The 27,598-nt window shown below is 51.3% G+C and overlaps 1 protein-coding gene across 1 annotated transcript in view; it reads left to right on the top strand.

Moving 5' to 3' along the window:
- Positions 1 to 27,598, top strand: part of MARCHF4 (membrane associated ring-CH-type finger 4) — a 103,620-nt gene that overhangs the window by 62,542 nt on the left and 13,480 nt on the right. Inside the window, exons 2-3 of the mRNA XM_082001313.1 lie at positions 10,623 to 10,778; positions 19,833 to 20,025. Coding sequence (XP_081857439.1) covers positions 10,623 to 10,778; positions 19,833 to 20,025 — 349 coding nt within the window. The remainder of the gene's footprint in view (positions 1 to 10,622; positions 10,779 to 19,832; positions 20,026 to 27,598) is intronic.

The raw sequence follows: 27,598 nt of genomic DNA, 5'->3' as shown, positions 1-27,598 counted from the left end.
CTGCGGCGTTACCGAAGCTAAAAGTAAACAAGCCACACTCATTATTTCATACCGCAGCTCCCCGGTTGCTGCGGCAGCCCCGCGTGTGATGCGCCGGCTCCCGCTCCACCGCCTCTGCTTCCACCCCGCGCCCGGCTGCCCTCGGCCCCGGCCGCCGCCCTCGCCCCGGGGGCACCCGAGGCCAGCGGCCGCCCCGTCCCGGCGCTGCCCTGCGCAGCGGGAGACACCAGCGCCTGTGGAGACAGATGCTTGGAGGGTTTCCACCTCTGAGCTGCCGGTCCTGACCAGCCCGGGTGGAGCAGGAGAAGCTCCTGCATAACCATCCCCATCCAGAGCTCTTGGGGTGGCTCCTCCCGCTAAACCGTTGTCTCCGCTTCCAGCTGGGAAGTGCTGCCTTTGAGTACTGGAAACACTCCTGCCTGTGCCTTATTGTTGGTTTCCGCTTATTGAGCACGCACACAGCCCCCGCAGTTCCCCACCCCACTGCTCCCAGTCCTGGCTGGGTGTCACTTGAGGGTCCTACGGCAAACGGGAACCCCCAAATCCCATAATACTGTCATTTTCCTCTCCCCTGCATTGATGAGCTGACGGTACCAGCACGAAGCAGCTCTTGAACAGTTGTTGCACTTTTGGAAGGAGCATCTCGCCGCTGTACAGCTGCCAACAGCACCTGGCCTTTTTCTTGTTCGTGGAAGAAGCGGGAAGATGAGGCAAATATTACAGAATGAAGAATTTCTCAGGTCCTATGTTGAAGTGTTTTTCAGCTTTCTCAGGGAAAAAAAAAAAGAGAAAAGAAAAAAGTCTATTGCTCTGTTTGTTTCACTATCTTTTAAAAGTGGGATCTATCATCTGGAGGGTCAAACCAGCATCCATTTCTGTGGATTTTTCGTGGCTGCTCCTCAGTGGCTGATGGCACAACGTTTTCCGAAATGGCCATTAGCTGAGTATCTTTATGAACAGCTTCCCAGGGAAGTAGCTGCAAAGCTCAATTTGCTGAATTATGAGCACATCTCTGATAAGAATCGCATTATAAGGTACTTGTCTGCTGAAAGCATTAACTTTATACTTTGAACTTTTAAAAAACACATTGATGGATCTGATGAGGACTGAAGAAGTAGAAAGGTGAACGTCCCCAAGGATTAGAGATAATAAGGAATAATTGCTATCTTTTTTTTTTTCCATGAAAAAGAAGTGGTATATTTAGAAGAATTCTAGTTAGCTGAGGCTTTTTCACTAGAAAAAGCCATTTGTACCAAAAAAAAAAAATTAATGGAAAACCTCTTTAATTGGTTGAAAATTTATTACAACAAGTCATAACTTAAAGACACTTGATTTGTGCTGAAGAGCTGTTTGGCTTCATGGAGTTGCATCAGATTTACCCCTTGGGAGCAAAACTGAGCTCACTCTTGTATCTCACACAAAATAAATCTAAGTATTGTCTGAAATACTTTTATTTTTTAATTAAGAAGAACCAGACTGAAACAACAGTGGATTTCTCTTTCAGGAGAGACTAGATCATTCTGCCTCACAAAATGGATGTGGTCCAGAGTAAATCTCCAGCCTTGATACTTTGGGTGAAAGCCCAATAGCTGCAGACTAGGATACTTCTTCTCTGGGATGCTGAGACAGCTCCCGCTCCATGTTCAGGACAAGTCTGGAGCTGAAGTTGCTCTAACACCCAAGTGCTCAGGGGTATTCAGGTATCTTGGTTTCACATGCGCAGCACTGTGATTTCTATGTGCTGAAGGCTCTTCACTTAATCGGTGCTATTATCACACCTGATGAGGCACAGCAGGTGATATTTGAGATGCTTGCCTTTTGATTCCTTGCAACTGAGCAACATTTAGTAAGAATTACTTCAATCAGCTAATCAAAAACATGTTCAATGACATTAGGATGAAGTGGGCTCTAGAACACCTAAGCAAAGTTCTTTTTCTTGTGGAAATCCTTCTGTAGAGAGAAAAGTAAATAAATCCCAATGTGATCTGTATCTTGTAAGCTCTCTGCTCCTTGGGCTATTGATAAGTAATTCCTGAAAATACGTTGCTATTCCCTATTTCAGGCAAGGTTTGCCTTTTTTCCGGTGGAACAGGTTTTCGCAAACCTTTTCTACTCGTGTTTTGGTGGCGTAGCTGAGACCAGCCAAGAGCCTGCGGGACAGCTGGCAGGGCAAGGGCACGCAGCCGTGCAGCCGTGCCGCGGCTGGGCTCTGCGAACGCAACCGTGCGCAGCCGGGACAGCCTGGCCTCTGCCTCCCCATGCCAGGTGAATGGGGTGGTGGGGCCGCTTGCAGGCGTCATTGTGATGGCGGTGTAGGTAGGCAGTGGTATGCTCCTTCGCCGCATTGGTGCACCCGTGGCCGTGTCTATTGAATAGGTTTTCACCCCTTAGCAAGGGTGTTCTCCAACTTCAGGAAACTGATTTGTGTGGAGCTTGGTTACCCAAAAGGGCCGATGCTGAAAGGACAAGGCGGCGGAGCTGTAAAGGGGCAGAGTACAAAGGTTGGTGCAGTGGGCAGAGCAGGGGGCAATTCCTCCATCCTCCGGTCACCGGGGAGCTGGGCTCGCAGGTCCCAGTGCTTGCTGTGTTACTGGCTCTGAGGACAACTGATGGGTCAAGATTCCTGTTCAGAAGAATGTCCTCCCAGAAGGGCCCATCTGTTGGCAAGACCCACACACAGAGATGGAGCTCAGCATCTTCTCTCTCAGTCAAAGGGGCCCTTAGGGACCGTCCTCCCCTCTTGCTCCAGCAGTGGCTGTCCCAGGTGAGAACCAGCCTACCCCGCATCCCTTTCCGTGCCGTCCCCCTTTCACTGCCGAGCGGGACTTGCGCCGTAGGGCTCTCTGGCCCGAAACCAGGTGTTAAAATCCTCTGTAGCCCATTGCACAAAATATATCCTGTGATTCTCTGTTTGTCACAAAAGTGTGTGCTTTCTGCTCCTTTAAAGAACTTTCCCTTGGAAAAAATTGATGTAAAGCCTTGAGACACCTGGACCTACCTGTACCAGCTCCTTCTGGCCTTGAGCTGTGGTGGCAGGGATGCACCCAGAGCTGGTGGATTGTGCCTGCCTGCGGGCAAATGCATGGGCAAGTTACTGCCAGCTCAATGTTGAAACAGCCCTATCCTAGATTAAGCCCTTTTTTCCTTTTTTTTTAACGGGAAGGGGTAGGACCACATCCAAATATTTCACATTAAACTCCGCAACATTCCTGCTTTGCTTTTCTGTTTCCGCGGCACTGCGCAAACGTGCCCCAGCTCCCTGACAGCTCACGTTAAGCTGCGTTCAATCGCCTTCCCCTGGAAATGGGGGAAGGAGCCCGGGCAGAGCCGTGCTGCGGAGCCGCCACTCCAGACTGCTCCGAGGATGAGTCACCGCGGCGAAGGCTCCAGTCTGAGGGAGGCTGAGCCACCACTCTAATGCGCGGGGCTTTCTGCACCAAGGACTTCGCCAGCCTCTGCCTCCTTCTTTCTTTTCTTCCTGACTTTTTATTCCTCATCTTTCTTTGTCTCTTGCCCACCCTCCTGCCCTGCAGAGCTCTTTAAGATTTCAGCAATTGAAGTGGGAAAAAAAGCCAGCCTTTTTTCTGCTTTTTTCTGCCGAGAGCTGATCTATGTGCAGAAGAGACTGGTCCCTGCTCCTGCCCGGCTGAGTCCGGTGCAGCACTGCTTACCCTGTGGGAAAGGTGGGGTTCGGAGGTTGCCCTCAGGCTTTTTTGATGTGGCACCCACCCCTGTTAATATGCGGTGGGGATGCCACGGGGGCACGCGGGCAGCACTGGGGAGGTCTTGCTTTTGAACATCCCGCTCAGAGGTGGCAGAGGAGGAGCGGGGCAATTTGGAACAGAGGGCAGCCAGCACCGTGGTGTGGCTCAGGGGCCTTCTGGGCTTTCCTGTGCTCTGCGGACTGGGGCACAGGTGTGGGATGGGGACCGGCCAGACGCCTCTTCCCCAAATCCCCACACTGTTGTTGGGCATGGGGGCACAGGGGCTTTGCCTGCTGTCTGCCTCTGACACAGCTGAGCCTCCTGAGTCATCTACTTTAACAAAAATAACCCATTTTTTGGCTTAAAACATGGGCAAACTTCACTGATGCCTGGGTGAGCAGGCCAGGTGAGGTGATGGGCCCTTAGCTCTGCAGCGAAAAAAGTCCCCAAAACCCTGTGGGGACCAATAAGGCTCAGAAAAAAGAAAGTCTCCCTTCCTTCCCCCTTCTCCATCCCGCTCCCAAATTCTGAGCTGTCTTCTCCAGCTCTGTCTGTCCATCCATCCATCCAAAACACACTAGAGATGGGAAGCAGCAGAGATCACTTAAAATTCCCCTTGGCTGTAGTGAAGCCGAAGGCTGTGGGCAGCCGCTGCTCCGCCGGAGAGTCTCTTCACTTGCGGCAGCGGCGGGACGAGTCTTCCTGCCGAAGGATGCTGCGGAGCGGGTCCCACCCTGCCCTCCCCACGACGCGGCTCCAGCCTTTCGGATTCTCATCAGAGTGGTGCAGAAAAGCCTGAGCAGCGTGGCAGCCCCAGTGCCCCTCGCAGGTGCCGCGGCAGCAGCCTCCGTGGGCGGAAAGGCGATTTGTGCTGTTTTCGGAGGATCGGGAGCTCTGCGGACGCGACGGCTTTTCAGACAGGACTTGCTCTGGAACAAAATTGGGTCTTAGCTCAGGGCCTTGTGAAACGTATCCCTCTCCTGCCCAGCACCCACATTTCCAGGCACTCCCAAAATACGCCTGGCGGGTCCTGGAGGGGTGCGTGGTGGTTTTGCTGGGTGCATTGAAGCTGAGCTGCCTTTCTGCTCACATCCAGCCTGTAGGCAGAGGGATGCCTGTGTTTTGTTGCTAGATTAGTCACTGCCGTGTCAGAGATAAGTGCCTCATTCACAGGGCTGCCAGAACAGCCAATACCCATAGAAAATTTCAGAAAACCACGAAAAAGCAGAGCTGTGTGCCCCTGCACCCATCTCGGAGCCCCCAGGCTGCGGTGCCCAGCTGTGGCTGCTCACTGCTGTGGGGATGAGGAGCCCCAGAGAGGGACCCACACCTCTACCATGCCAGAGCCCCTCAGAGATGTTGTCCTGCCCCAGGGAGATCCCAAGCCAAGATCCCAGACCAAAAACTTCAGCCAGGCAGCCGCAGGCTTAAAGCCATGGCTGAGCAACAGAATAATAATTGTCCACAGCTGGATTTTTCTCCAGTCCTTTATGGGGCTGCCTTGTCTCTTGCTGCTGGGGTTGGGGGTGCTTGTTGCCCCCCCAGGGCACACGGATCCTGCCTGGCATGGGGCAGTGCTACGTCTGCATGCTGCAGGGATGCCCGGCCTTGCAGGGGAGCTGTGGGATGGGTCCTGGCCACAGAGGTAGTGTGGCAGCAGTGGTGGCACCTGGGGGTGGGAAGGGAACTGCAAGGAGTCTGGGTGATTTCTTTTTATAATTACTTGCATAGGTTTTCCTATAGGTTCCACAGGTTTTAGGGAGCTGCCCGGTTGCAGGAATGCCCCCCAAGGAAAGTCTCTTGGCAAATCACTGCTGATGCAGAGATTGGGGTCAGTGCCTGGGCACCTGGGCAGATGCCACCCCACCGCAGAGCCCTCTGCATAACCGTGCCCTGTGCCGTCCCAACACCATGGGAGGTGCAAGCCCACTGACTCCTTGCTGGGTCCACACTCTGCATCAGTCTCCCAAAATGCTGGAGAATTTCATGCAATACACATATTCATAGGTGCTTATTATGTGTCCCTTGTTGCCTGTTGCTGGCTGGCACAGTGCTGGCACACAGGAGGGTACTCAGAAAGCGGCTGAGATGCTGGTAGTAATGTGTGTGTTTAGTTTCAAAGGATGGAGGGGCAGTTCCTGTAAGTGTGTGTGAAGACAGAGTGATCATTAGTACATGTTTATTGAAGTTTACCAGCTCTGTGACAATGGGTTTCTCTTGGCCATTTGACTTAATTCCTCTGTAATTATGTTCCTAATATAGAAATCATTTGGCATTTATTTGCCGTAATAAAACTTCCCATTGCATTTAAATTCGATGTGAAGATCTAGGTGTATTTAGGGGACTTAGTTGAAGACCTGAAATTAAATATTTCTGGTTTCCTTTACCAAACAAGACAAACTCAGATAAATGCTGCCAGTCAGATCCATGCGTGCAGCTACTCCTGTGAGCAGTGGCAGCTGCATGTGCATACCCAGAGAGAGATGGTAGCCCTCGTGGCATGGACAACTCTTTTAGCTTCTTCTCACTGCCCTGCTGTGGCCTGGGGCACTGGTCCTGGGCGTGGTGCTAATGACCGATGCTGCTTTGTACACCTGAGCAGGGAAAACACACAGCTGAGGAAAAGCTGCAGGTGTTAAGATCAACATCAACCGTCCCAGTTTGCTGTACACCTTGCACCGGTTTTTAAAATGTTTGCTTTAGCAGCTGTGGTAGGAGGATGTTGCTAATGTGGCTCTTTCTAGCTGAGCTGGTGCTTAGGAGCAGCCCAGGCAGCAGACACAGGTCAGCACAGCTGGAGCTGGGAGACCCCGGGAGACCATGACCTGGCCCAATGACACCATCGTCCCCAGGCCTGCCATGTTCAAAGGAGACCGGGTGGGCAAATTTGCTGTAGTTAATCTATAGTTAAAACACATCCCATGACCGCCTGCTGGTGGGTGAGCAGCTGCAGCTCTGGTAGCAACGTGTGGATGGGCTTCCAGCACTGGTAAATGACGGACAAAACAGCTGGGAAAAACACCGACACCAGCATGCAACAGGGGTGATGCTGCTCCTGACGTTGTTATTTTCTCCCTAGACAGACTGAGCATCAGAAGCGTGCGCTGGCAATAATTTTTTTCCCATCCTTTCTCAAAACTCCTCCCAGTAGGCTTAAAATAGCAGGGCCCAGATAATCATTAACCACTTTGGCGTGCTGCAACGGGCACAGATCGGGAATTCATAAGGAGGGGATAGAGCTGGAACAGACCTGCACTCCCAGTTCGTCTCCAGCAGTATTGTCCTCCTCGGAGTAAAACCTGGCCTTGCCACTGCTGCCCCTAGAGACAAGCTCCCATCACAGCCAGAAATAGGGAAGAATATTATACATAATTGCTTAATATATTACCCTTCCCAGAAGTAGAGTAATAATATATAGAGAAGAGTATTTGATCCATACGTTGAGAAGCTTATGGCTGAAGCCAGAGCCACTCTTCCCTTTTTGTTAACTCTGGTTTTCCACCTTTGACATGAACCCTAATTTAGACTTGGATACCACCAACAACAAAAAAAAAGGCGGGTGCCCTGAGTCCTAAGCTCACTTGGTTGTTTCAGGGGAACAAGATGGTACTGAGCAAGCTGAAGGTGAAGCTTGCTGCCGGGGAGCATTTCTCCACTAGTTGCTGATAAAGCAGAAATGCTGCTTAGGCTGATCCGAGTGACGGACTGTAACTCTACAAAGGAAAATCGCAAAAACAAGCGTTGGGAAGTGGACCTTTCAACGGGTCTTTGGAGAGCAGTTCCCCCAACGGAATTGGTGGGAACGCTGTAGCTTGAAGCACTGGAGAATACGTTGTGCAGAGAGGTCTCCAACAAACCTACAGAAATGGGCATGGGGATTTAATTTCCATCCCTAATTGCTGTGATCTGCACCCCACTTTGGGCTCGCTTTTGTGTGTGTGCAGCTTTTAGCAGAGGTCTCCGCACAGCAAATCCTTCGTGTGTATCGCAGCCAAGGGACTGCGCCTGAGCTCGCTGTACAGCTCGTGATGAGACTCTTTCTCCTTTGCCGTACGAAGGATTTATCCCTTTAATATGCCCCTGGTGTTTATTTTTCTGCTGGTACAGGCGCGCGTGTGCATGTGTGTGCATGCGGCAGTGTTTTACGAACGTCTGCTGCGGACAGAATGGGGCTTCGCAGTATGCAAAAGCAGCTGTGTGCCACACGCAAGGCTGTAATATTTCACAGGGCTGAAGAAAATTATGTTTTTGCTAGAGTTGCAAAAATCAAGAAACTGGGGGTTTTATCTCCACGGTTGAGTCCTGAGCTCTGGCCGGAGCCGGCAGGACTGTCTGGGTTGGAGCATCCCCATTAGGAAAGGGGGACTGGGTACCCGCAGCAGTGGAGGATGTTTATGGGCACCTCTTGGTTCTGAAGAGACAAGCTCAGATTTTTTAGACTCGTTTATTACAGAGCCCAAGAAGCCAACATGAGTCCATGGTATAGCTACAGTTTTTGTCCTCTGCTGTTGCCTGGAGGTTGTTGCTGTTTGTTTCTGCTCTGTTCTGCCCTGTTCCTGATCCCTCATCACCAGTGCCTCCAGCTGTTCATTAGACGAAACCCAGGTCTGTGGCTCACCCCTCTGAGCCCTTCAGATAACTCCAGTGTGCGGTGAAGTGGAAAGGCAGGGATGCTGCAGAGCTGGGAGGTTTCTGCATTACCTGCTTGGTGCTGGGATCACACTTGTGCGCTGGAGGGGTGAAGCTGCTGAGAAAATAAAGCAGCAGGGACTGAGAGGAGGAGGGTAGACCAGACGCACGGAGCAGCGGTCCTTGCACCAGGCTGGCTCTTGGGATGGAAGAGGGGTGCAGCAGGCACAGGTTTAGCAAGCAGGGGATCAGGGGAGCTGTGCTGAGCCCCGATCCCTCCCCGTTCGCATCCTGGCTGGCAGTACATGCTCCTGCGGGTTCCTTATCACACTTGTGCTTGCCCACCCAGTCCCAGCAAGGGACACCAACACGCACAGCCGAACCCGAGCCCCTCAGACTGCACCTCACACAGGGGAGTTTGAATGCCTAATGTCAGTGCTCCTTCCCACACACACCTTCCTCCCATCTAACGCTTCCCTGCTTCCCTTCTCCTGGCTTGTCCTGTCACACCTTTCCAGGTGAAAAAGGCTCACGGATCCTACAACCCTCTTGCTCCCCCTCTCCCTTTGCACCCCCTCCAGTGGGTAATGAAAACCAGTGACAGGTAGAACTGAGGCTGGTTTTGTAACGTAAACAGTTATTACAGTTTTGCTAAAATTTCATGGAAGATGACATTTTTAGGTCACCTAGCTGAAAAAAATGAAATTATTAACATGTTTGCATTAGGTTTCAAAAAAAAAAGTATCACTTTTGCCCAGTGTGGTGCTCAGTTCCTCAGGTCCCAAGACCTGATGTGGTACCCTGAAAGCTAAGACAGTTTCCCACCAGGCTTAGCAAGAGCAGGATCTGGTTTCCTAACCCGAGGCAGCTGGGGTGGGTGTCTTTTGCTGTGTCCAGCAGCCTCAGGTGCCAGGGTCTGTTATCCTGGTGCTCCGTCAGTGGTAATGATGGGGCTGATTTAGGGGTGTCAGAGGAAATATCCTCTCCCCAGCACTGAAAGTATGATGCCAGCCTTCCCCGTCCCGTAGATATTCTCATGCTGCCTTTGAATGGTTTTAAATCTTGGAGCACAGCTACATACACTATTGGGGTCAATACTCTGGCTTTTAAACACTAAAAGGTGGGGAGTAAAATGTAATAGCTCTATTCTTCCCTAAATAAATGATGGCAAATGTCTGTAAAATGAGCTCCTGAGCTTGTGTGTGCCAAGAGGAATTTAGTCCCATGGTGAGCAGGACGATAGCAGATAGATCAGAATAATATTGGGGTTTCTTGGATAGTATGTTTAAAGTTACACCAGAAACAAGGGAGCGAGCCAGGAGGTTCAGCATTTTGGCCACCACTCATAAATGTCTGTGTGTCATAAGCCAGGACACAATTTGTTCTCCATCTTGCTTGCTTCTAGGGTGGAAATAGCCAGCCCTACAGGCTATCCATCAGTATGCCTCACTTTCAGGACAGATTGTCTGCGGGAAGTGGATGGGGGGTGAAATTTGAGGACCTTTTCTCTGCTGGGCTATGGGTATACAAAGCCCTGGACCCAAAGCACACACCTGCCACCCACGGCCAGGCTTGTCCCTCTGGGTCCGGCAGAACTGGGAAGGAGAGTCCCGTGTCCAGCGCTGCAGACACCCACTGCCTGGCACGTCCTGGGCTCAGTCCAGCTCCCGGAGAGAAGCGGCACCTCCACGCCTGGCACTAGCCAGCCTGCGCAGAGTCCAAGGGCCGCCACGTCTGTGCCCCCGCTCCGGCCAGCCGGGCTCGAGGACGCCACCCTGGGCTGCGCGGGAGGGACCCCAGCACAGCAGAGGCTGTCTCGCAGCTATCCCCACCACCAGCCTCGTTTTCTAAAGTAGGTGGCAGAGACCCAGAAGCCTGAGCAGTGAAACAGTGGCATCTGGTTGCCAACAGAGCTGTGTCCACTCGTTGTGGTCTTGTGTGGGTCCTCTGGTGTCTAGTAAGAGCTGTGCTCATCTAGCTTTTCCTTCAGCGGTGATATTAGGCATCTCTTAGCTACCCAACTGTCTCTTTGCACAAAAAATTGTAGGACCCAAGTATTTGAGACCGTTACATCCCTGTCAAGCTCTGTTCACATCAACCAAGAATTATTAGAGGGAAAATGGATGGAGGCAGGACGATTACCTAAGCCAAACCAGGCAAAAAGGAACAAAGAGCAAATGGGTGGAGGATGGAGCACTTTGGCCAGCACCAGTTTCTGCTGTGCCGTGCCGTGCCATGCTCAGGCCCTGTGGGAGGAGGGGAGCTCCGCTGATGCTGTCTCTCTTTCAGGGGGAGCTGCTGAGCCCGTGTCGATGCGACGGATCGGTGAAGTGCACACACCAGCCATGTCTGATCAAGTGGATTAGTGAGAGAGGCTGCTGGAGCTGTGAGCTGTGTTACTACAAGTATCACGTCATTGCCATAAGCACAAAGAACCCTCTGCAGGTAAAGGTACTAGAGACATTTCAAAGTCTATTTATTCTCGCTTCTATTTTTGTTTCTGGGAGCAAGAGGATTTTACCTGTGTGGGTTTTCCTTCCCTAAGTACGTCTAAGACACTTAGAAAGGGTTGTCAGGGGCTGGTCCAAAAAGGCCCCATGTTCTGCTCGGTGGTACCGGGGACATCCCTCGGATGTCTGCTCTTTCTGTCGTTCAACAATTCCCACATTCATTTTCCTCCTGTTGAAAAAAAACCTGGGTGACCATGATAGTGCTGTAACATCTCACAGTCCTTCAAATGTGTTCATCCACCGGAGACCGCAGGTATGCCGCTGTCACCAGGGGCAGGTGGGGACAAAGGAGTCATGGATTTGCTACAGCAGAGCACACAGTCCATGGCACAGCAGTATATTGAGACCCCGTGTGTCTAGAGTTGTGCCATTAACCCCGATCTCCTGCTGGGCCTCCTCCGTGTTGGCATGAGGGATGGAGGAGGCGGATGGAGGGCTCTTACAGCTCTCCTCTCTGATCCTGCCATCCTTTTCACTTTACTGTGCCCCCATGATCAAATACATCCTGGCACGGCACAAGGGGTGTTGGCTGCGATGATCTGGTCTCTCCAACCCTGATTCTTGGTGGACATTTGCAGATGTACACATGACACGTAAAAAACACATCCTGATGCAAGTGGCTGTGAAGGGCACCAGAGAACCCACCTTCTTCCTCTTCCAAGGACAAAAGCACCGTGGCTTAATAAACCCCACTGCAGGCTGGTAATTTGAAACCAAGATTCAGAATGGGGAAAACCGTGTGACTGTTAAAAATTGGATAAATTATCTTTAATAGCTATTGATTTATTGTGGGGGCAACACCTGGAGATGGACTAATTGCTCTATGCCTTTGCTGAGCACCATTAGTGCCTTGGACGTATGGAAGCACATTACCTCCAGGCACTACTGCTTAATTAGCATCATCTGGACTGGAGAGACATTACAGCAGCACGCTGTGGTTTAGAGAGCAGGGCACTGTCTGTAAGGATGTGGGGCTGTCCAGCACCTGGTGGAGGGCTTTGGCTCTCTGCTGGTCGCTCTGCCCTCTAACAGGAGTGATGGTGCCCAGTTGTACGGGGGTGGGAGGGAACACAAAGTCCTGCTTTCTCCTCCAAACTGCAGTCTCTGTGTGTCTTTTTCCATGCCTGAGGTCACTAACCACAGTGAGGAAACAGGGACAGCCCTTTAGGAATCCACACTTAAATGAAGTAGTGAAATTAGCGGGGCATCCTGGGGAAATTTTGCTGGGGGGAAGGAAAAAGACTGCCTGCTCTCTGCAAGTCCCTACAGCTTCTGATTCAATTTTCCATGTGCCGTGGGCTGAGGGATCAGCAGTTGGATCCCAAGCCCCAGACCAGGGTGTTTTAATTTCTTGGCTCTAGTAACTCAGAGCAGATTGAAGCACAGGAGGGGAGATGTGGGGAGATGTGGACAAAGCAGTGGTTGTTTATTTCTGGAAAGTTGGTCCATGGGTGCCCTAATGCTTCCCATGTCCCGGGTCAGAGGCGCGATGCTGAGCAGCGTTGAAGGTTTGTGGGTGCAGATTTACGAGCGTGCGTGTAGCCAGCACTGCCTTTAATGAATGACCTCCAAATGCTCTATGCCTTTGGGTGGCTCAGGGCAACGGGTCAGTGACTTTCCTCCTGCTCCTCACACAGCTAAAATTTATTAGAGCTATTCACGGACAAGCTCCCCTCCCACACACACATTCATAAGCCTGCGCAAAGGATTGCTCTTTTTTGACTCCCCTGTTAGAATGTGGCCTGATCTGCTGGCCTTTGCCGTGAACACAAAAACTGAGCGGCAGGAGCAACCGAGTTAGAGAGCTCAGCTCCAGGAGCGAGGGTCCCAGAGGACCGTGCAGATGCCAGGCTCAGAGGCTTCACGTCACTGGCTTAGACTTCACAGCACTTCTCGCAGAAGCACTGGGAGATTCGGAGGGTGGGAAGAAGCAACTGGAATGGAAAGCCACTTGGTTTGGAATAAATGCAGCGTGTGTGGAGTTACAGCTGCGTGCCCAGGCACCCTGTCTGGTGCCAGCACAAAGGCGCTTCTGGGAAGCAGATGCTACACTAGCACTAGCATGTGAAATCCCGTGGGAAGTACGGGATACGATGTACCAGGCCTGGACGTCCCGCAAGGACTAAGGTCTCTGGCCCCCTGTAGCCCATCACCACGCACACCACGAGGGTCTCCCTCGTTCCCCAGTGGCTCTCACCATCCTCTGACGCTGGGAAAGGGAGGCAGAGAGGACCTAGGGGCTGCAATGCCCTGACACTATGTGCCATAACAACGTGCAGGTGGGAAGAGCATCCTTTCTGCTTGGCCTTCACCCCATGTGTGGATAGCAGGAGCCACCTGGACATACAGCATGTCTGTAAGTAAAGCAGTAGTCCCTGGTCTTTCTTCTCAGGGTCTGCTGGCACTTCTGCCTGCCTTTATTCTTACTAGAAAGCTCTGAACTTCTCAAACAGAGGTTTTAGAGAGCAAATGCTGTAGGAAATCATGGTTGTCTGTTATTCCAGACCAACCACAATACAGGCAAGGACCACACAAACCTCACCTCCTTGTCAAATGAAGCCGGTTTGGGTGATGCTCTGAGCCTGGCTAGATTTTAACCAGCAACATGGCCCACCTATCCCCTTTGACTATCCCTGTGTCCTCTCCTGTGACAGACTGCTGGAAAGCAAAACCCAGGCAGCTGGCAGGCCCTGGGCTCCTTGAAGCATGTCCAATTGGTCCAAGCAGAGCAGCACACCCAACACCCACACGTTCCCTGGGATCTGCATGTTTCTCTGCCCATTCTGACATCTGCTGCACATTTTTTGGAGTGCCTAGGAGGATGGTATGGGCCAGATGTGTGTGGAGACTTGTGGCGTGGGCAGAGAAGTTACAGCCGGGGGAACATGGTTCATGCATAATTAACACAGACTCCTTCCAGCCTCCAGGCTGTTATGATGTCTCATACCAGAGAGAGGCTTTTAGTCTGGTATTTTGGCAGAATGAATCTCTATAAATTAATGCCCCTCTCTCTCCCCCCATCCCCGGACTGCAGGCATTTAAGAGCAAAGGTCTTAAATGCTTTAAGCAGCCACACTGCAAACCTGCTGAGACCAGGGGATTAAAGTTGTTGGACAACATGGCAAGTGTCCTGCCAAGCAGCAGTCAGACAGCAAATGAGCAAAAATATCCCACCAGCTGTGAGCAACCAGAAAATCCAGAGCTTTTGTCCATCCGTCCGTCCGTCCATCCTTCTGCTCTCCAGTCTGCCAGTCACTGAGACAGTAGTAAGGGGCATGGAGGCTTCAAATACTCCCCTCCATTGCAATATTTGTGCAAAGCCCAGGACTTTAAAAATGCCCTGAAGACTCAGTGTTTTGATAGCACTGCAGGCACTCTGGTGCTGATACAAGGTGGAACAGGTACCTGCCGTGATGTGACTCTGCAGTGGATCTCATCTCTACGGTTCCTTTGTAGCCAGTCCTGAGCCACGTTCACCCTGATACTCTGGTTTTTGCAAATACAAGATCCGTTTGAACCAACCATCCCAGACCTACAACTGTCTCCAGTCTCAGGGAGTTCAACCCTGCTTTTACAGTTGTTAACTCTGACTCTGTGTCTTGTGGGTTGTTTCAGGTTCAAAGATCCTCAGGTTGGCATCCAGTTCTAGTTCTCCTCAGAATCTATTTTGATGGTGGTGATGCTCTGCTAAGAGCTGATGAGCATTGGTTTGTATGGCCTCTTCATGAGGACTCCTACATCTGCAAGAAAAGTAGCTGAGGTCCCAGGGTGTTTGAACTTCATCCCGAGCTCCTGAGCTAAAAAGCCTGAGACAAGTTCAGTGGGGTCTCCTTCTTGTCCCAACTTGCTGTTGTCGAGTGTTGAGTACGAGCCTTGGCTGGTCCCTGCTGAGCTCCAGCTGCAGCCTGCAGCCTGCAAGCAATGTGTGCCTGCGCCTTGTAACGGGGCTTTCCAGGGTGCCGGGACTGTAGCCGGAGTCTGACCAGATGCTCTGGCACACAGAGGAGAGGGGGTTTCACCACTGCACGTTTCCATTGCACGGCCTTAGTCGACCCTTCTTCCTCCCTGCTGCCTTTCCAGTACCTGAATAAGCAACAGCATCTGTAAATGTACAGCAGGGAAGTTACCACAGCGGTGACATAACTTTGCTTGGTGAATTTATAAAAAGAAAAGCCATCCTCCAAAAGATTAATGAGGAGGATGGCCAGGGCCTTGGGACAGCAGCGAGGGGAGAGCCAGACCTAAGCAGTGCTGGGAATGGTCCACTCCGTCTTTCTAGGAAAAACCTCTGCTTGCTTGTGATCCTGGGTCTGAAAATGAAAACGCTGACTAGCACAGCTCAGGATGTTAATGATACGTACTAAGGGGACGTGTCAGATACAGCAATAAAAATAAACTGAACTGCCTGAGGCAGGCATGGGGGAGCTCTCAGAGGAGTGTAGGAAGGCTTTTCCAGCAAGCAAGTCTTCCTAGCAAGCTGCTGCAGTAAGACATAAATATCTTCTGCAGGCAAATACCTGCCTTGGATCTGCTCGTGCAGGTGCTTGGGAACCTTCGGAGACTGCTGGTGCCAAAGAAAAGGAAATACGGATCAGGCCTTAAATACCATAGTAATGTGTGTTACGTTAGCAGTGGGGGGGGTTCACTCACAAGCCTCTGAGCAGAAGCACTGAAGCAAACAGGGGAACAGGTTTATCCCAAGTAGGCTATGAAACGGTGCAAGAGAACGAGAGTGACATGACTGGCAGGCACCGGTCCCTGGCTAAGGTCACCACAAATGTGAGATCTGGGCTCCTAAGAAACCCTTTCTGAAGCATCTGGGTCGCAGAGCTTTGTGATTTGGGGGAAATGGGGAAACCTGGGGGAAATCAGTCCAAGAGAGCGTGGTGTTTTGCATGTGCACATCTGGGTGGTGTGCCAAAGAAGTTGGCCAAGGGGGATGGTAGCAGAGGACAGACAGACAGCTCCTGAGTGAATGAGGACATTTCTTCAGCGTAGTTTGGAGGGATGGAGCCCTTTTTCCAGTGTGGGTGGCAAAACATCGCAGAGAGCTGCTTGGGCATGCTCTGAAGCCATTGTGAGCCCACTGGAGTTCACAAAGCTGCTCCTGTTATACCACAGCAGCCTTTAAGACTTTCTGGTACCATCAAGTCCTTAGTTCTGCCCTGTTCAGTGCTGACAGAGCATCTGTAGAGCTTTCTACCTGCCTAAAGGCCACATTCCTGATTGACAACCTGGATGAGCTGCTGGGTGTTAAAGATGTATTTCAGTACGGCTCAGCGGCTACCTGGGACTCAACAGTCGTTATCAGCTGAGGAAAGAAGGGCTCGGTTTTAGGTGTTTCCCCACAAGGTGGGATTGCTTGACACTCTGACCTTGCTAAAGCTTGAATGTTTGAGCTGGAGATTTGGAGGGAGGTGGCTGTGTCTGCATCCAGGCATTCAGACAAAGAGCTTTGGAGGTTTCTGATGTGCCGGTAAAGGGACTCTGCAGTGTTGCAGGGACCTTTCTTTGCAGCCCTACCGGTGAACTGAGGGCAATAGGGTCACCCTCCAAATCCCTGGTCTGCTGGCCATAATGATGGTGGGAGAGGGTTTAGCAGAACAAGTGATTTTCTACAGGCTGTTATGAAATCTGAAAGGCAAAGTGCTGTGATTGAGGTGGGCTACCGAGGCCACCAGTGTGGGAACGCATCCGGCCCAGCTCCTGCAGCTGAAATTCATCAGCATGTTCCGCCTCTGAAAGCTCTTGGATCCTTCCGTCTGCACTCTCGCTGGGTAACATGCTTTATCCTCTCTCTCACCCCTTTTCTTCTCTCTGTGCAAACCTTATGCCCTAAGAAGTGTAGCAAAATGGAATTAAAAGATGAAAAATAACAACCCCTGTTATTGGTGGCTTGGGCTAGATGTGCGATGCTAAATTGCAATTCTCAGGGTTGCCAGAGAGGAAATACAACATTTATGACTTTTTTTTTTTCTAGAAAACATTAAATTCTTCTGCAAGCTGGTTATTTTCCCCAGTGATCAGCTCTGACCCAGTTACCTCCTTGCCAGAGGGTAATCACACCCCCGTGCCACCTCCTGAATAGAGTCAGGACTGCTGCTGCGTGTGTCACTGTCACTTAGTGCCAGATGCCAGGGGAGAGTCTCCTACCCCCGGCACGGCTGACGGGCTCCAGCCTCTTCATTATCGCCGCAGCAAACTTCCCAGCAGCTGCTGCCAGCTGAGCAGTGTCAGGCAGCGTCCCTGCCTCTGCTTCAGCCTCTCTGTTCCCAACCGAAGGGCTCAGGTGCCCTGAGCCACATCCCCTTTCAGAGGGTATTTAGTACCACACCTAAGCCTCCCTCTCTCAGCAAAGCAGTGGTGCTAGTTGCACGTCAGGGCTAGCTGTAGAAAGTAGTTCCTTCTTCTTTTTCGGTCTTTAATTGCTACCTTGGAAGGACCTGTTGCCACCACAGGCCTTGCAGTGTGCCAGACAGATGGTGAGGAGCCAGTCCATTACCTCCTCGAGAGAGAGAAATGATGCAGAATGATTTGGCTGGCACAGGCGCGCACGTGTCAGCGTGAGGGACCTGCAGTAAAACCTTCACACGCAGCACCAGGCTGTGCACCGGCTTCCTTGCACTCCCGACCCCTCAGCATTTGCCAGAGTTAGTGGAAGGGGAGACGAGGTCTGGGGAAAGCTGCAGGGGTGAAAGCGCAACCCCACACACATACCCAAACCCCCTCCCCACCACATGCCTCCAGGGCTGAAGCTCTGAGCTGATGGCACCTGTTGCTGATTTGTCCTGCATCCGCTTATGGTCCTGTTGAGGATGAAGCTGAAGAGCTGACGGGAGGCAGCAGAGCTGCTGATCCCACCCTCAGAACACAAATTTGGGGGCCGTAGGTGCTGGATGGCCTTTGCTTTGTCTCATGACAGTAGAGGAGTCGCACAGCTATGCATCTCCTGCTGACTCCAGCAAACCTGCATCTAGCCTTGACCCTCCTGTTGCAACAGGCACCACCGAGCTTCCAGCCCTAAGGGGGCCATTCACTACCTCAGCTTCTTCATGGCACAAAGGATCCACTGGTGCGGCTGGATTTGGTGGAGGTGTGGAGTGGGTCAGGCCATAGCAGAGTGGGAACGGGCTGTTGAAGAGCTCACTGAATGGCCCCCGTGCTCAGTGTTTGCCTCCGGCTGGGCCAGCTGCTGGAGAGGATGGCAGGAAGGGGACTGGGGTTAGCTGAGCCCAGGAGCCTGGGAAGGGGGTTGGAGTTAGCTGATCACAGTCCTGCTTCAGCAGGGAACAAGCTCGCTCTCTGCTCAGCAGCATTACGGCCATCTACTCTGTGGCCAACTACGAAATAAGCTGGTACCACCCACCTCACTGATGCTGCACATCCCTGATATGATTTGAGGGCAGTCTAGCCTTGAAGGACGTAAGCCAAGGAGCAAGGCTGGCAGAAGCAGACATTTCAACTCACCTCTTAGCCAAGCCAGGCAATGTTTTTCCAGTTGCAACCTGCAGACCTTAGCCTCGGGCTGAAGCTCTTGTCTGTTCCTCTCTAAAGGCAGCCCTCTGCAGGGCAGTGTGTTTGGTTCAGGGGCTTGGTCATCAGACTGGTAGCAATGTCATGCATGCATGTACCAGCACAAGTCATCTGTTGTCCTTCTTGCCCTTCAAGCAGGGTTCAATGGCCTCCCTACCTCCCAAAAAACACTAGTAACTCCTGGCTGGCCTGGGCATTACAGAGGGTTCCAACAACTGAACTCTCTCTCTTCTTGCCCTGCAAAAGGATGGGGGCAAGGCTTGATGGGTGACTGCTGTCCCAGGATGTGTTTGACAAACGGGCAGGGTGCTCAGGGCTTGCCAGAGATGCTACCTCACAGGGACACTGAATTTGGGCTGAATCCAGGCTAAACATTTTCAATTCCTCTGAATCCTCTATACCTGCAGGAGGTTGAAGCACACCTTTATTTATCCTTCTGCCAGTCCCACTGAGATTTCGAGGCCACATATCTCAGAGCTAAAGGTGGCCTATATACTTTGATGCCAGGAGAGACTGTCTCTCCCTAGCCTGTTTATGCATTTGGTTTCTGATTTGCAGGAGGCCCTATGGACCATGTCCCCAGGTCTTGTTAAAGAAAGCAATTTCTGCTCTTGGTTTTTACAGGGCAGTTCTCTCAGTAGTGTAAATCTAGATAGGGAGCTTTTATTCTGCATGACAGAGAGGAGTCAAGGCTTAGGATATTTATACCATAGCTTATACAAAGCTATTTGACATAGTGAATGGATTTGGGGGAGATATTTCTATTTTTTTCTTCTTCTGAGGAAGAAACACCGGCATTTACCTTGGAACACAGCCTGAATGTGTCATCACCTAACCTGACCACAGCAACTTGTGTTGTTTGTAACAAGTTTTGTGGGATGTGTGTTGCAGCTGCAAGAGCCTACCTAGTGCTGTGATCCTGTCAGATCTCACAAAGTGGCGCAGAGCCAGCTCATGGCTTACATGGGAAGCCTCTGAAGGAAAGCTTGTCTCTCTGAGACACTTCTTTTCATGGTAATAGGATGCCCTGGCCAAGGATGCTGCCTGGCCTCCATTTGAGGTAGCAACTGAATGTCCTGGTTTGTGATGGCTATCACAGCCCCACTGTCACAGGGATGTTACTTTTAGTGTCTTGCCCCCAGTCCATCCTGCCTCCCTCGGATCTCTGTGTTTTCCTGGTGAGATGCAGGATTCCGCCCCATTTCCTTTTCAGCAATGCTGTCAGGAAACATTGGGCCATGCACTGTTGAACAATTGCCATGCTCCACCCCAGATGTGGACCAAGTAAAAGCATCTATGCATAAGGTGCACATATAAGTCATAGATGCTCTTTGAGATCTCCAAAACCACCACAAAGATGTAAAACAGCGATGTGCCCCAAGTAACTAATCTCTTCTCTTTTTCCTTCCTCTCTCCACCCTTTCCCCACTCCTCTCCCCGTTGCCTCCCCTTGCAGTGGCAGGCCATCTCTCTGACAGTCATTGAGAAGGTTCAGATAGCAGCAGCCATCCTGGGTTCCCTCTTCCTCATCGCCAGTATCTCGTGGCTCATCTGGTCGACCTTCAGTCCTTCAGCCAAATGGCAGCGCCAGGACCTGCTCTTCCAGATCTGCTATGGAATGTATGGCTTCATGGACATTGTCTGTATAGGTGGGTGATCGCATCTCACGGCACAGTCGAGGTTGCCCACCCACTCACTCGTGGAGAGTAGTGGGAGACGGCGTGGAGAGCTCGGCCTGGATGAATCTCCCCAGCTTTTCCTCCTCTTTGCTTTTGCAGCACATTTTTTACAGTCCTCTCTGCTCATCTGGGCAGCCCCGGAGTATCTCCTTGGCTGGGCTGGTGGAGGGACCTGCAGCAACCCCAGAGAGAAACAAAGCTCTCTTCAGAGCAAAAGGAAAGCAGGCAGGTCTGGGGGGGTGGGGAGTGTAAGGCTTTCGAGTAACACTGGGAAAGAAACTTCTTCCTTTCTGGAACAGCTAATTTAGGGACTACCCCATGATTGGGTACGGCAAGGTCTTCTACATGCAACCCCTTGGCTCCCCAGCCCAATCTCTCTGCTGGACAGGGGTGGCTGCCCTTTCTTTGGCTTACCCTGGAGCTCTATCCAAGTCCCAACCAGCCCGGGTCATGGCGCAGCCTGGGGTCCTTGTCAGGTTGCTGGTACAGAGCAGCTCTGAGGACGAAGCTGCCCCACACTGAGCAAGCCCAGACAGCAAAGCAGATGCTGGCAGCCTGGCCCCAGCAGGGTCTCCCTGAGAGCTTTGGCTGCAGCCCCAGTGCAGGCCTGTGGGATGGGGAGAACATAGCTGGTGATGATACCTATGGGAAAAGGCACTCACCAGGCAGGCCACTGAAAGAGCAGTGGTTACCAAAACAGTCCAGTGAACATCAGCCACTCCAAATATGCTCCTGAGCAGTGTCCACCCAAGCACAGGCCACCAGATAACGTCAGTTCAATTGTCCCTGCCAGGAAGCAAAGAGAGTCCCAAAGAGCTCCTCATGTTTGGGTCCCTCCATTATTGGTATAAAGGCAGAAGGAGCCTCCCAGAAACTCAGTAGGACAAGGCAATCCTCTTGACTTGGTGAATTTGTGTTTGTGTGGGTAGGGCCACTCCAGAGGGAGGGGGCACAGCCCCCAGTTCAGCCCTCAGGAGGAGCAGGATAGACTATATCACAGAGCAGCGGTTGCTAAAATCAGAGTACAAATGTAAACCAGACCCATGGGCAGGGACAGAGGTCTGGACCGCACACCCTGGCATCCGGGTTCAAATGGCTTTTGGCTTCAGCATCGTTCCAGCACAGGACTCAGGGCTTGCTGAAACCCAGGCCAGCTCCTCCCACTGTTGCCACCACTGTGCTGATGAGACGTGAGCTTAGCCTGTAGACATCATCCTGCTCCTCCACAAGATGCTGGTGGAGCTACCACATGTGTCCAGGAAGGAATGGTGGCAAAGGCGGGTGAAAGAGAGATGGGAAGCACCTACATGGTGGCACAATTGCCACTGGTGACATCCTCTTGTTGGTGGGATTGGGAGTGGAAAAAAATGATCCCTGTATGTGTGCAGTGTGCATGTGTGTTGCCTTGTTGGCAGAGGACAGGAGTGGAGATCCCTGGCCCAGGCGGACATCAGTAACATGATTAACTGGCTTTGATAAAGCTTCAAGAGCTGAGGGGAACTGATTAGCTCATCTGACAATAGGAGCTAAATCCTCCCATGCAGCGGAGAAAAAACCACACCAGCCATGAATTGAAGGGGAACTCGGCAAACAGATTCGGATTTGAGGGTTTTTGTTTCTTTCTTACTAATTTTGTTAAGAGTCGGGCCTCTATTTCTCTTCTCCACCTTCTCTGAAAAGAAAAAAAGACCCTTTTCGATCTCCACTGATATCACCATTAAGCTTAATGCCCTAAGCTGGGAGCTTTGATTTTTTCCAGCCAAAGAGCAAGCGGCCATCCCATTCCAGGAACATTTGAGTCATGCCTTGGGGCAACCCCTTGCTCACAGTCCTCCCTGCGCAGCTGGCAGTCCTGGTGGGCCAGGCATGCTGGCTTTTGCACAAACTCAAAAGCAAGTGAGAAGCCTTACAGATGCAGTGAGTTAACATGTCTGTATGTGGCTTCTCTTGCCCAGCACCTCAGAGACTACCCAGAGATGGCTCCACTTGTTCTGTGTGCAGCATGTCTGCTTGTGCTGCCAGGCAGCCCACCCATGCTCGACCAGCAGAGATGATGTTCTGGACCATGTGAGCCTTTGTATGCATTGCCCTAGAAAATCTCATACGTGCACGCAGCCGGCCCTCCGCCCCCGCCACGCTCCAGTGTAAAACTTGCTTGTACTGTGCATCATTACCCTTTGCGATCCCAGCTGCTGCTGCTCCCGGGTCTGCAGTGGAGGGTAAGGGACCTCTGAGCAGTGCTAGCTGAGGTCTGGTGTCCACTCTCCTCCCTGCTGCCTCCTCCTTCTCTTCTTTCTCGGCCCAGGTTGAACTGAGTAACCGATGAGGTCTTCACAGGCAGCTGCGGCTCCCTGGCTGTTGATGCGGTCAGGTCTCTCCTCTGAGTGACTTCTCTCCAGCCCTGCTGATTTCAGGGGGCTGCACTAGCGCTAGCCAAAAGGCTGGTCTGTCCCGTGGAGAGGCCAGGCCAGGTCGGGCCAGCAGAAGGGGCTGATCAAAGGGAACTCCGCAAGTGGATTTAGTTCCTCATTCATTATAGCTTTGCTCAGCTGTGATGGATGCAGCAATGCCAGCTCCCTAGAAGACTCGCAGCGAGTTCCTCACTGTGGAACCGCTATTCTCCCTCTCTTTATCCTTCTCCCAAACCTTGCAGCCTCACGCAGTGTCTTTGATCACAGCTGGGCAAAGCCAGCTCCCGAGATTCAGAGCCCTGCTCCTGACTGCCATCATGGCCCGCACCCTCTTGTTACTCCTCCCTGGGCTTTAGTTCCACTTCTGCAAGTTCAGGATAAAACCTCTCATGGATAATTGCAGTGACAACAGTTCTTGAAATACCAGGGTGCTGTCTGTGCATTTCGGTGTCCCCTCCTCCTCAGCCCAGCCCTCTTCCCCTTTTGCTTTCCAGCTTGTGGGTGGGTAGGAAAGATTTAGGAACTAAGAAATGCTCAGCGATGGGGAAAGAGCAGGACGTTAAGTGCACTCAGTTCCACTACACTTAGGTTTTTTTAGCTAATGTAACACACACATTGTCTGTGCATTGTTTGGCAGCAGACTGGGCAGCCGTAGCTAGCAGAATGTTATACTGTAAGTCCTACAGTAACTGTATGAATTCCAATTGTTCCTTCCCCTAGTTTGACCCCAAGTTTTCCTTTCACTGGCAGAGGAGCAGAGGTTTGAAAGACAAGGTATTTATTAAAGAGCAGACGTGCAGAAGCAGAGCTCTTCTGTAGTTCCTGCCTGTTCCCACTTCGGTTGTCCTTGGATGTCTCATGTCCATTAAGCAGACAGTGTCATTTGTCCAGGAGGCCAGTTTACACACCCTGTCACTGGAGGTGCTCAGCAGGACACTTCCTCTGGCACTTCATACTCTCAAAGCTGGAGAAGACACCAAATCTGCAGAGATTATCAGACAGGGAATATGCACCTCGTCAGCAGCTGCCCAGCTGTTTTGTGTGATCTCCTCTCTATCAAGTCATTAAGGGATTTAGGTAGCAGTTTGCCAAGAGGGAAATACCTGTGGCAATTTGTGTGGGCAATCCCATAGCAGCACTGGTCTTTCCAATGTGGCGTCAAAGGTGAGGGCACGAGTGTTCACGTGCACGTATAGGTCCCTAAGCACAGATCATTTTTTTGTTGCTATCGTCACTTGAGCTGTACTTGATCTAAAATAGTCAGATCATCTCCAAGTAGAGCTCTCAAAAAACAGCTGTTAACTCAGAGACTACTCATCCATGCATCAAAAGCCAGGGGTCTTGGGTTTGACTCTCAGCCACCCACATTCGGTAATATACTAGTTTTCTTTGGACTTTGCTAGATTCTAGCATGGTCCACAAAAACAGTTGTAAGGGACAGACACCATTTGCTACCCCTTCACCCACCATGGAAACAAAACCACAACCAAAGTAAAATGAATCTGCTCCTCACAAGCAGAAGGACAGATGGTATGGCCCCAAGTACCAGAAGCTACGTCCATCTGGGCAAGATGTGCAAGATGGTCTTTCAACATTGTTCTTCCCCTTGCTCTCAGACATCTAACAGGAGGGCAGGAAGCACTGGAAAGGATTGCTTGGGATTTGTGGGAGTCTCCAATATTGGATTTTTTTTAAGAACCTGTTAGAAAACATATGTCAAGAACAGGTTGCAGAGAGATGATCCCAGTTTGTGAAGGAGGAACAGAGTAAATGCTTCTTGATATCCAGCCAGCCCCAATGTCTCTGATTCTCCTCTCTCTCTCTTTCATGTGTGCTATCCCTAGTCACGTCTGTAGGACAGATATGACATTTGGATTAAACTAGAAACTGGCAATGGTGCCAACATAGGTATTGCTCTGCTATGAAGCCATCTACAACACAGACATTTCAGATCAGCAACCAGAAAGTGAATGAAAAGTGAGATGAGAACTGTTCATTTGATTAATTGCTCTCTCCATGGGTCCATGAGACGTAAATCCAGAAAGCTGGCCTAGAGAGGGATTAGCAGAAATGCGGTTATCGAAATGCAGAGATAAATGGAGTGAGCCTTCACAGGCCTGAGTTACTGAGTAGGGAGAGTAGCAGCTTAGAGCTGGGCTGTAAATCCTGGGAGACACCTGCTTGTTAATTAAATGACAGTCCTTGGAGGAGGAAGGAGGGTTTTGCCTCTCTCTCTGTCAAGGTGCAATTAGGGAAAGTCAGCGTTTGTAGATTAAGGTGTCATTTGGGGTCAGGACGACAGGAAACCCTCTCCTGTTAAACAAGGAGGAACTCCGCCAGCTAACGAGAGCATGTCACAATCTAGGCTCAGGCATCACCAGATCGGCTCCGAGGGGGAAGCGCGTCTCTGGAAGGCCATTAGCAGGCTGTGTGTGCAGGGCTGTCACTGCTACGGCGTGCGTGCACCGTCCTGCTCGCTCTCGCACAGGGGTGTCCCTGTGGTGGGCATGCTGGGGGCTTATCCCCAGCAACGCAAGAGCAATCCAGTCTGCCTCTCCTTGGATCACCGTCTGGTGGGGACTCTTGCTTTGTCCATGCCCACCCAGTCCTTGCTCTGAGTTGCTCTGCCTTGGTGCTGAAAGCCACACTAAATTTCGCACTAAATCCTCCTGCTCGTTGAAGCTTTTCCCTCACTTTGCTTGGCAGTCAGTCCCCGAGGGTATCTGCCTTCACAACGGTAACTGTGCTGCAGCTCAATAGCACAAGAGACAGGCAGAGCAGGACCATTCATCCTGCCAACAATTTTTGTTGGCACACCATGGCAATCCATTACAGATCAGGAAGTGTGTGCCCACTGTTTTTAATCCCAGCTGCCAGCAAGAATAATCAAAAGCATCCAGTATGTCTGACGGCATCTCAGCACAACCGTAGGTAATAACATAAGAAATCAATAGCCAATTAAAACTGATCCACAGCATTTGATCTTTCATAGTGCAATGGGAACAGTAATTAATGGAGCTTCCTTGAGACAGTCACAATTCAAACTTCCTGCCAAGACTAATGCGGTTTCATTTTAAATGAGCCTTGCTTCCTAGAGGAGGAAATGCCAGGTTGAGGTAGCCTCAGGGTGTTTTCTAGCCAGGTCACTTGGGCCCTCAGCGTTCAAAGGATTTAGGAGTCAAAGTCCTGATAAAATAAAGAGAAACTGAGAAATTAAGTGTTTCCAGGGTCATTTGTATTGGTCTGATTCTCAGAAGGAAAGAAGATGTTTTCATTCAGGTCTGCATAGTCCTCCACAAAGCAGAAAGAATGGCTATAGGAGTAGGGAATCAGTTCTGGGGAAGAACCAAGCCTGTGTGTTGGCCTGATGACACCTTAAAGGCAGAGCACACTGCAGAGAAGTTCAGCAAAAGTCTTCAGAGGAGAAACCTGAGACCAACCCAGACAGCAAACGTGCGTGGCTTCAACATACTTGGAAGAGACCCCTGAGAGTATGCAGGTCTTCCATGCCCTTCAGCTTAATGCACTGCTTGCCATGCTGTCCATGCACTTCTTGCCCAGTGCTGACTGGAGCAACCAGATCCAGGCCCTACCACCAGAGCAGGCAGTTGGGATAAAGTCAGACAGCTGATTCACTTTTTTTGCACTGTGAATCCTGGTTTGCGTACATTCAGCCACAATGTGCATGCCTGAAAAATCACCGAGCAAATCATTGATTTATCAGCTGTAAAGTGGGGTGTGGAGACAGTAACAGTGCCCACAGGGTGCATTGTGGGGTTTCCAGTGCAGCTGGGCAGAGACCATCCCTCGAGAGCAGGCACCGAGTGCCCCGTACCTGGTCCAGCAGCAGAAGAAGCGACACTGCACGGCTCATCTGCCGACTGACTTCTTGGCTGCAACCCAGGAACAGCGGATGCTTGGCGAAGCCGAGACGTGCCGCCCCTCCACTCCTGAAAGATGGGACCTATTTTTATCTAATGCATTGATTATTCAATAAGAGAGCAGAGTGGGCCAGCCAGCGTGCGTGCATGTGTGCTGCTTTCACCAGCGGGCATTTCTGCAGAGGCTCAATGTGCCCACTGAACTGCAGCGCAGCTCCGGCAGCTCTCCGCAGAACGAGCACATCGCTGCTGAGCAAAGAGCCACGGGCTTTGGACCTGGCTCTGAGCCCCCTCCCTTTTTGCAGGGAAGGAGCTTGGCTTCCAACAGAGTCAGAGCAGCACCTGGCCTTTCACACGTGCCCTTTCAACTCCACAGTCCTTCACCACATCTGTCTCCATGCAGTTTCCCACTGTTGCAACAGGGCTCCGGAGATGTATTTTGTCATGAATGCTCTCTGCTCCAGTGGATCAATGTGTTTAGCATTTAACGAGAGCAACATAATTAACATTTTCTGAGGAGGAAAAGAAATCTTTTTACCTTGTGAACTGCATCTTGTGGTTTCAAGGGTGATAGGTTACAATCAGAACAACGCTTCCCTGTCACTAAACCCCGTGCTGGAATGAAGTGCTTGGTGTCTCTGGGTTAAGTTCCCATCCATGGGCAGAGACAGAAGCATTCACCTGCCTGTCACAGCTTCTATACCACAGCAGGAGATTCCCCTGTAGGCAGCTGGTAGGACCTCCTGCACCAACTGCATAAATTGTACTGTCTAGTAAACGGTGGAAAGTCCTCAGCTCTGTGCCAGGCTGTGTTTTTCCAACTGCCTTCTGTCCCGTTGCTCCTCCTACTACAGCCTCCATCCCCACAGACACGCTACTCCTGGAAGTGAAAGGCTGTGGTCCATGGCCTGCTGTTGTGGCAGTAGCAAGAGAAGTCAACTCCATCGTCAAAAATGAGACCGCAGGGGAGTCATCCCCTGTGCAGAGTGGATGAGGCTGCTTTTGGTGTGTCTTCAGCTCTGTAGGGAGACAGAGGCAGAGGTAAGAAGAGATTGACAAAAGCCACATTAATCCAGTCCTGGGATTGCTTCTTAAAGTAGTGACTGATTGGTTCTTCTCCTGGAGGGATGGCTACCTACAAACAGCCATCTTTCAGACCCAGGTGCAACAGTCTGTGAGCAAGAACACTGTAAACAGGCTCATGGGTGATCTTAGGTCAAGCAGTGCAGATTTCCCTCACTGATGGGAACA

The sequence above is a fragment of the Phaethon aethereus genome (genome assembly GCF_964289735.1).
Source record: "Phaethon aethereus genome assembly, chromosome: 6".
NCBI lineage: Eukaryota > Metazoa > Chordata > Aves > Phaethontiformes > Phaethontidae > Phaethon > Phaethon aethereus.
Note: the sequence above shows the minus strand (reverse complement) of the source record. Positions and strands in the feature narration are given on the sequence as shown.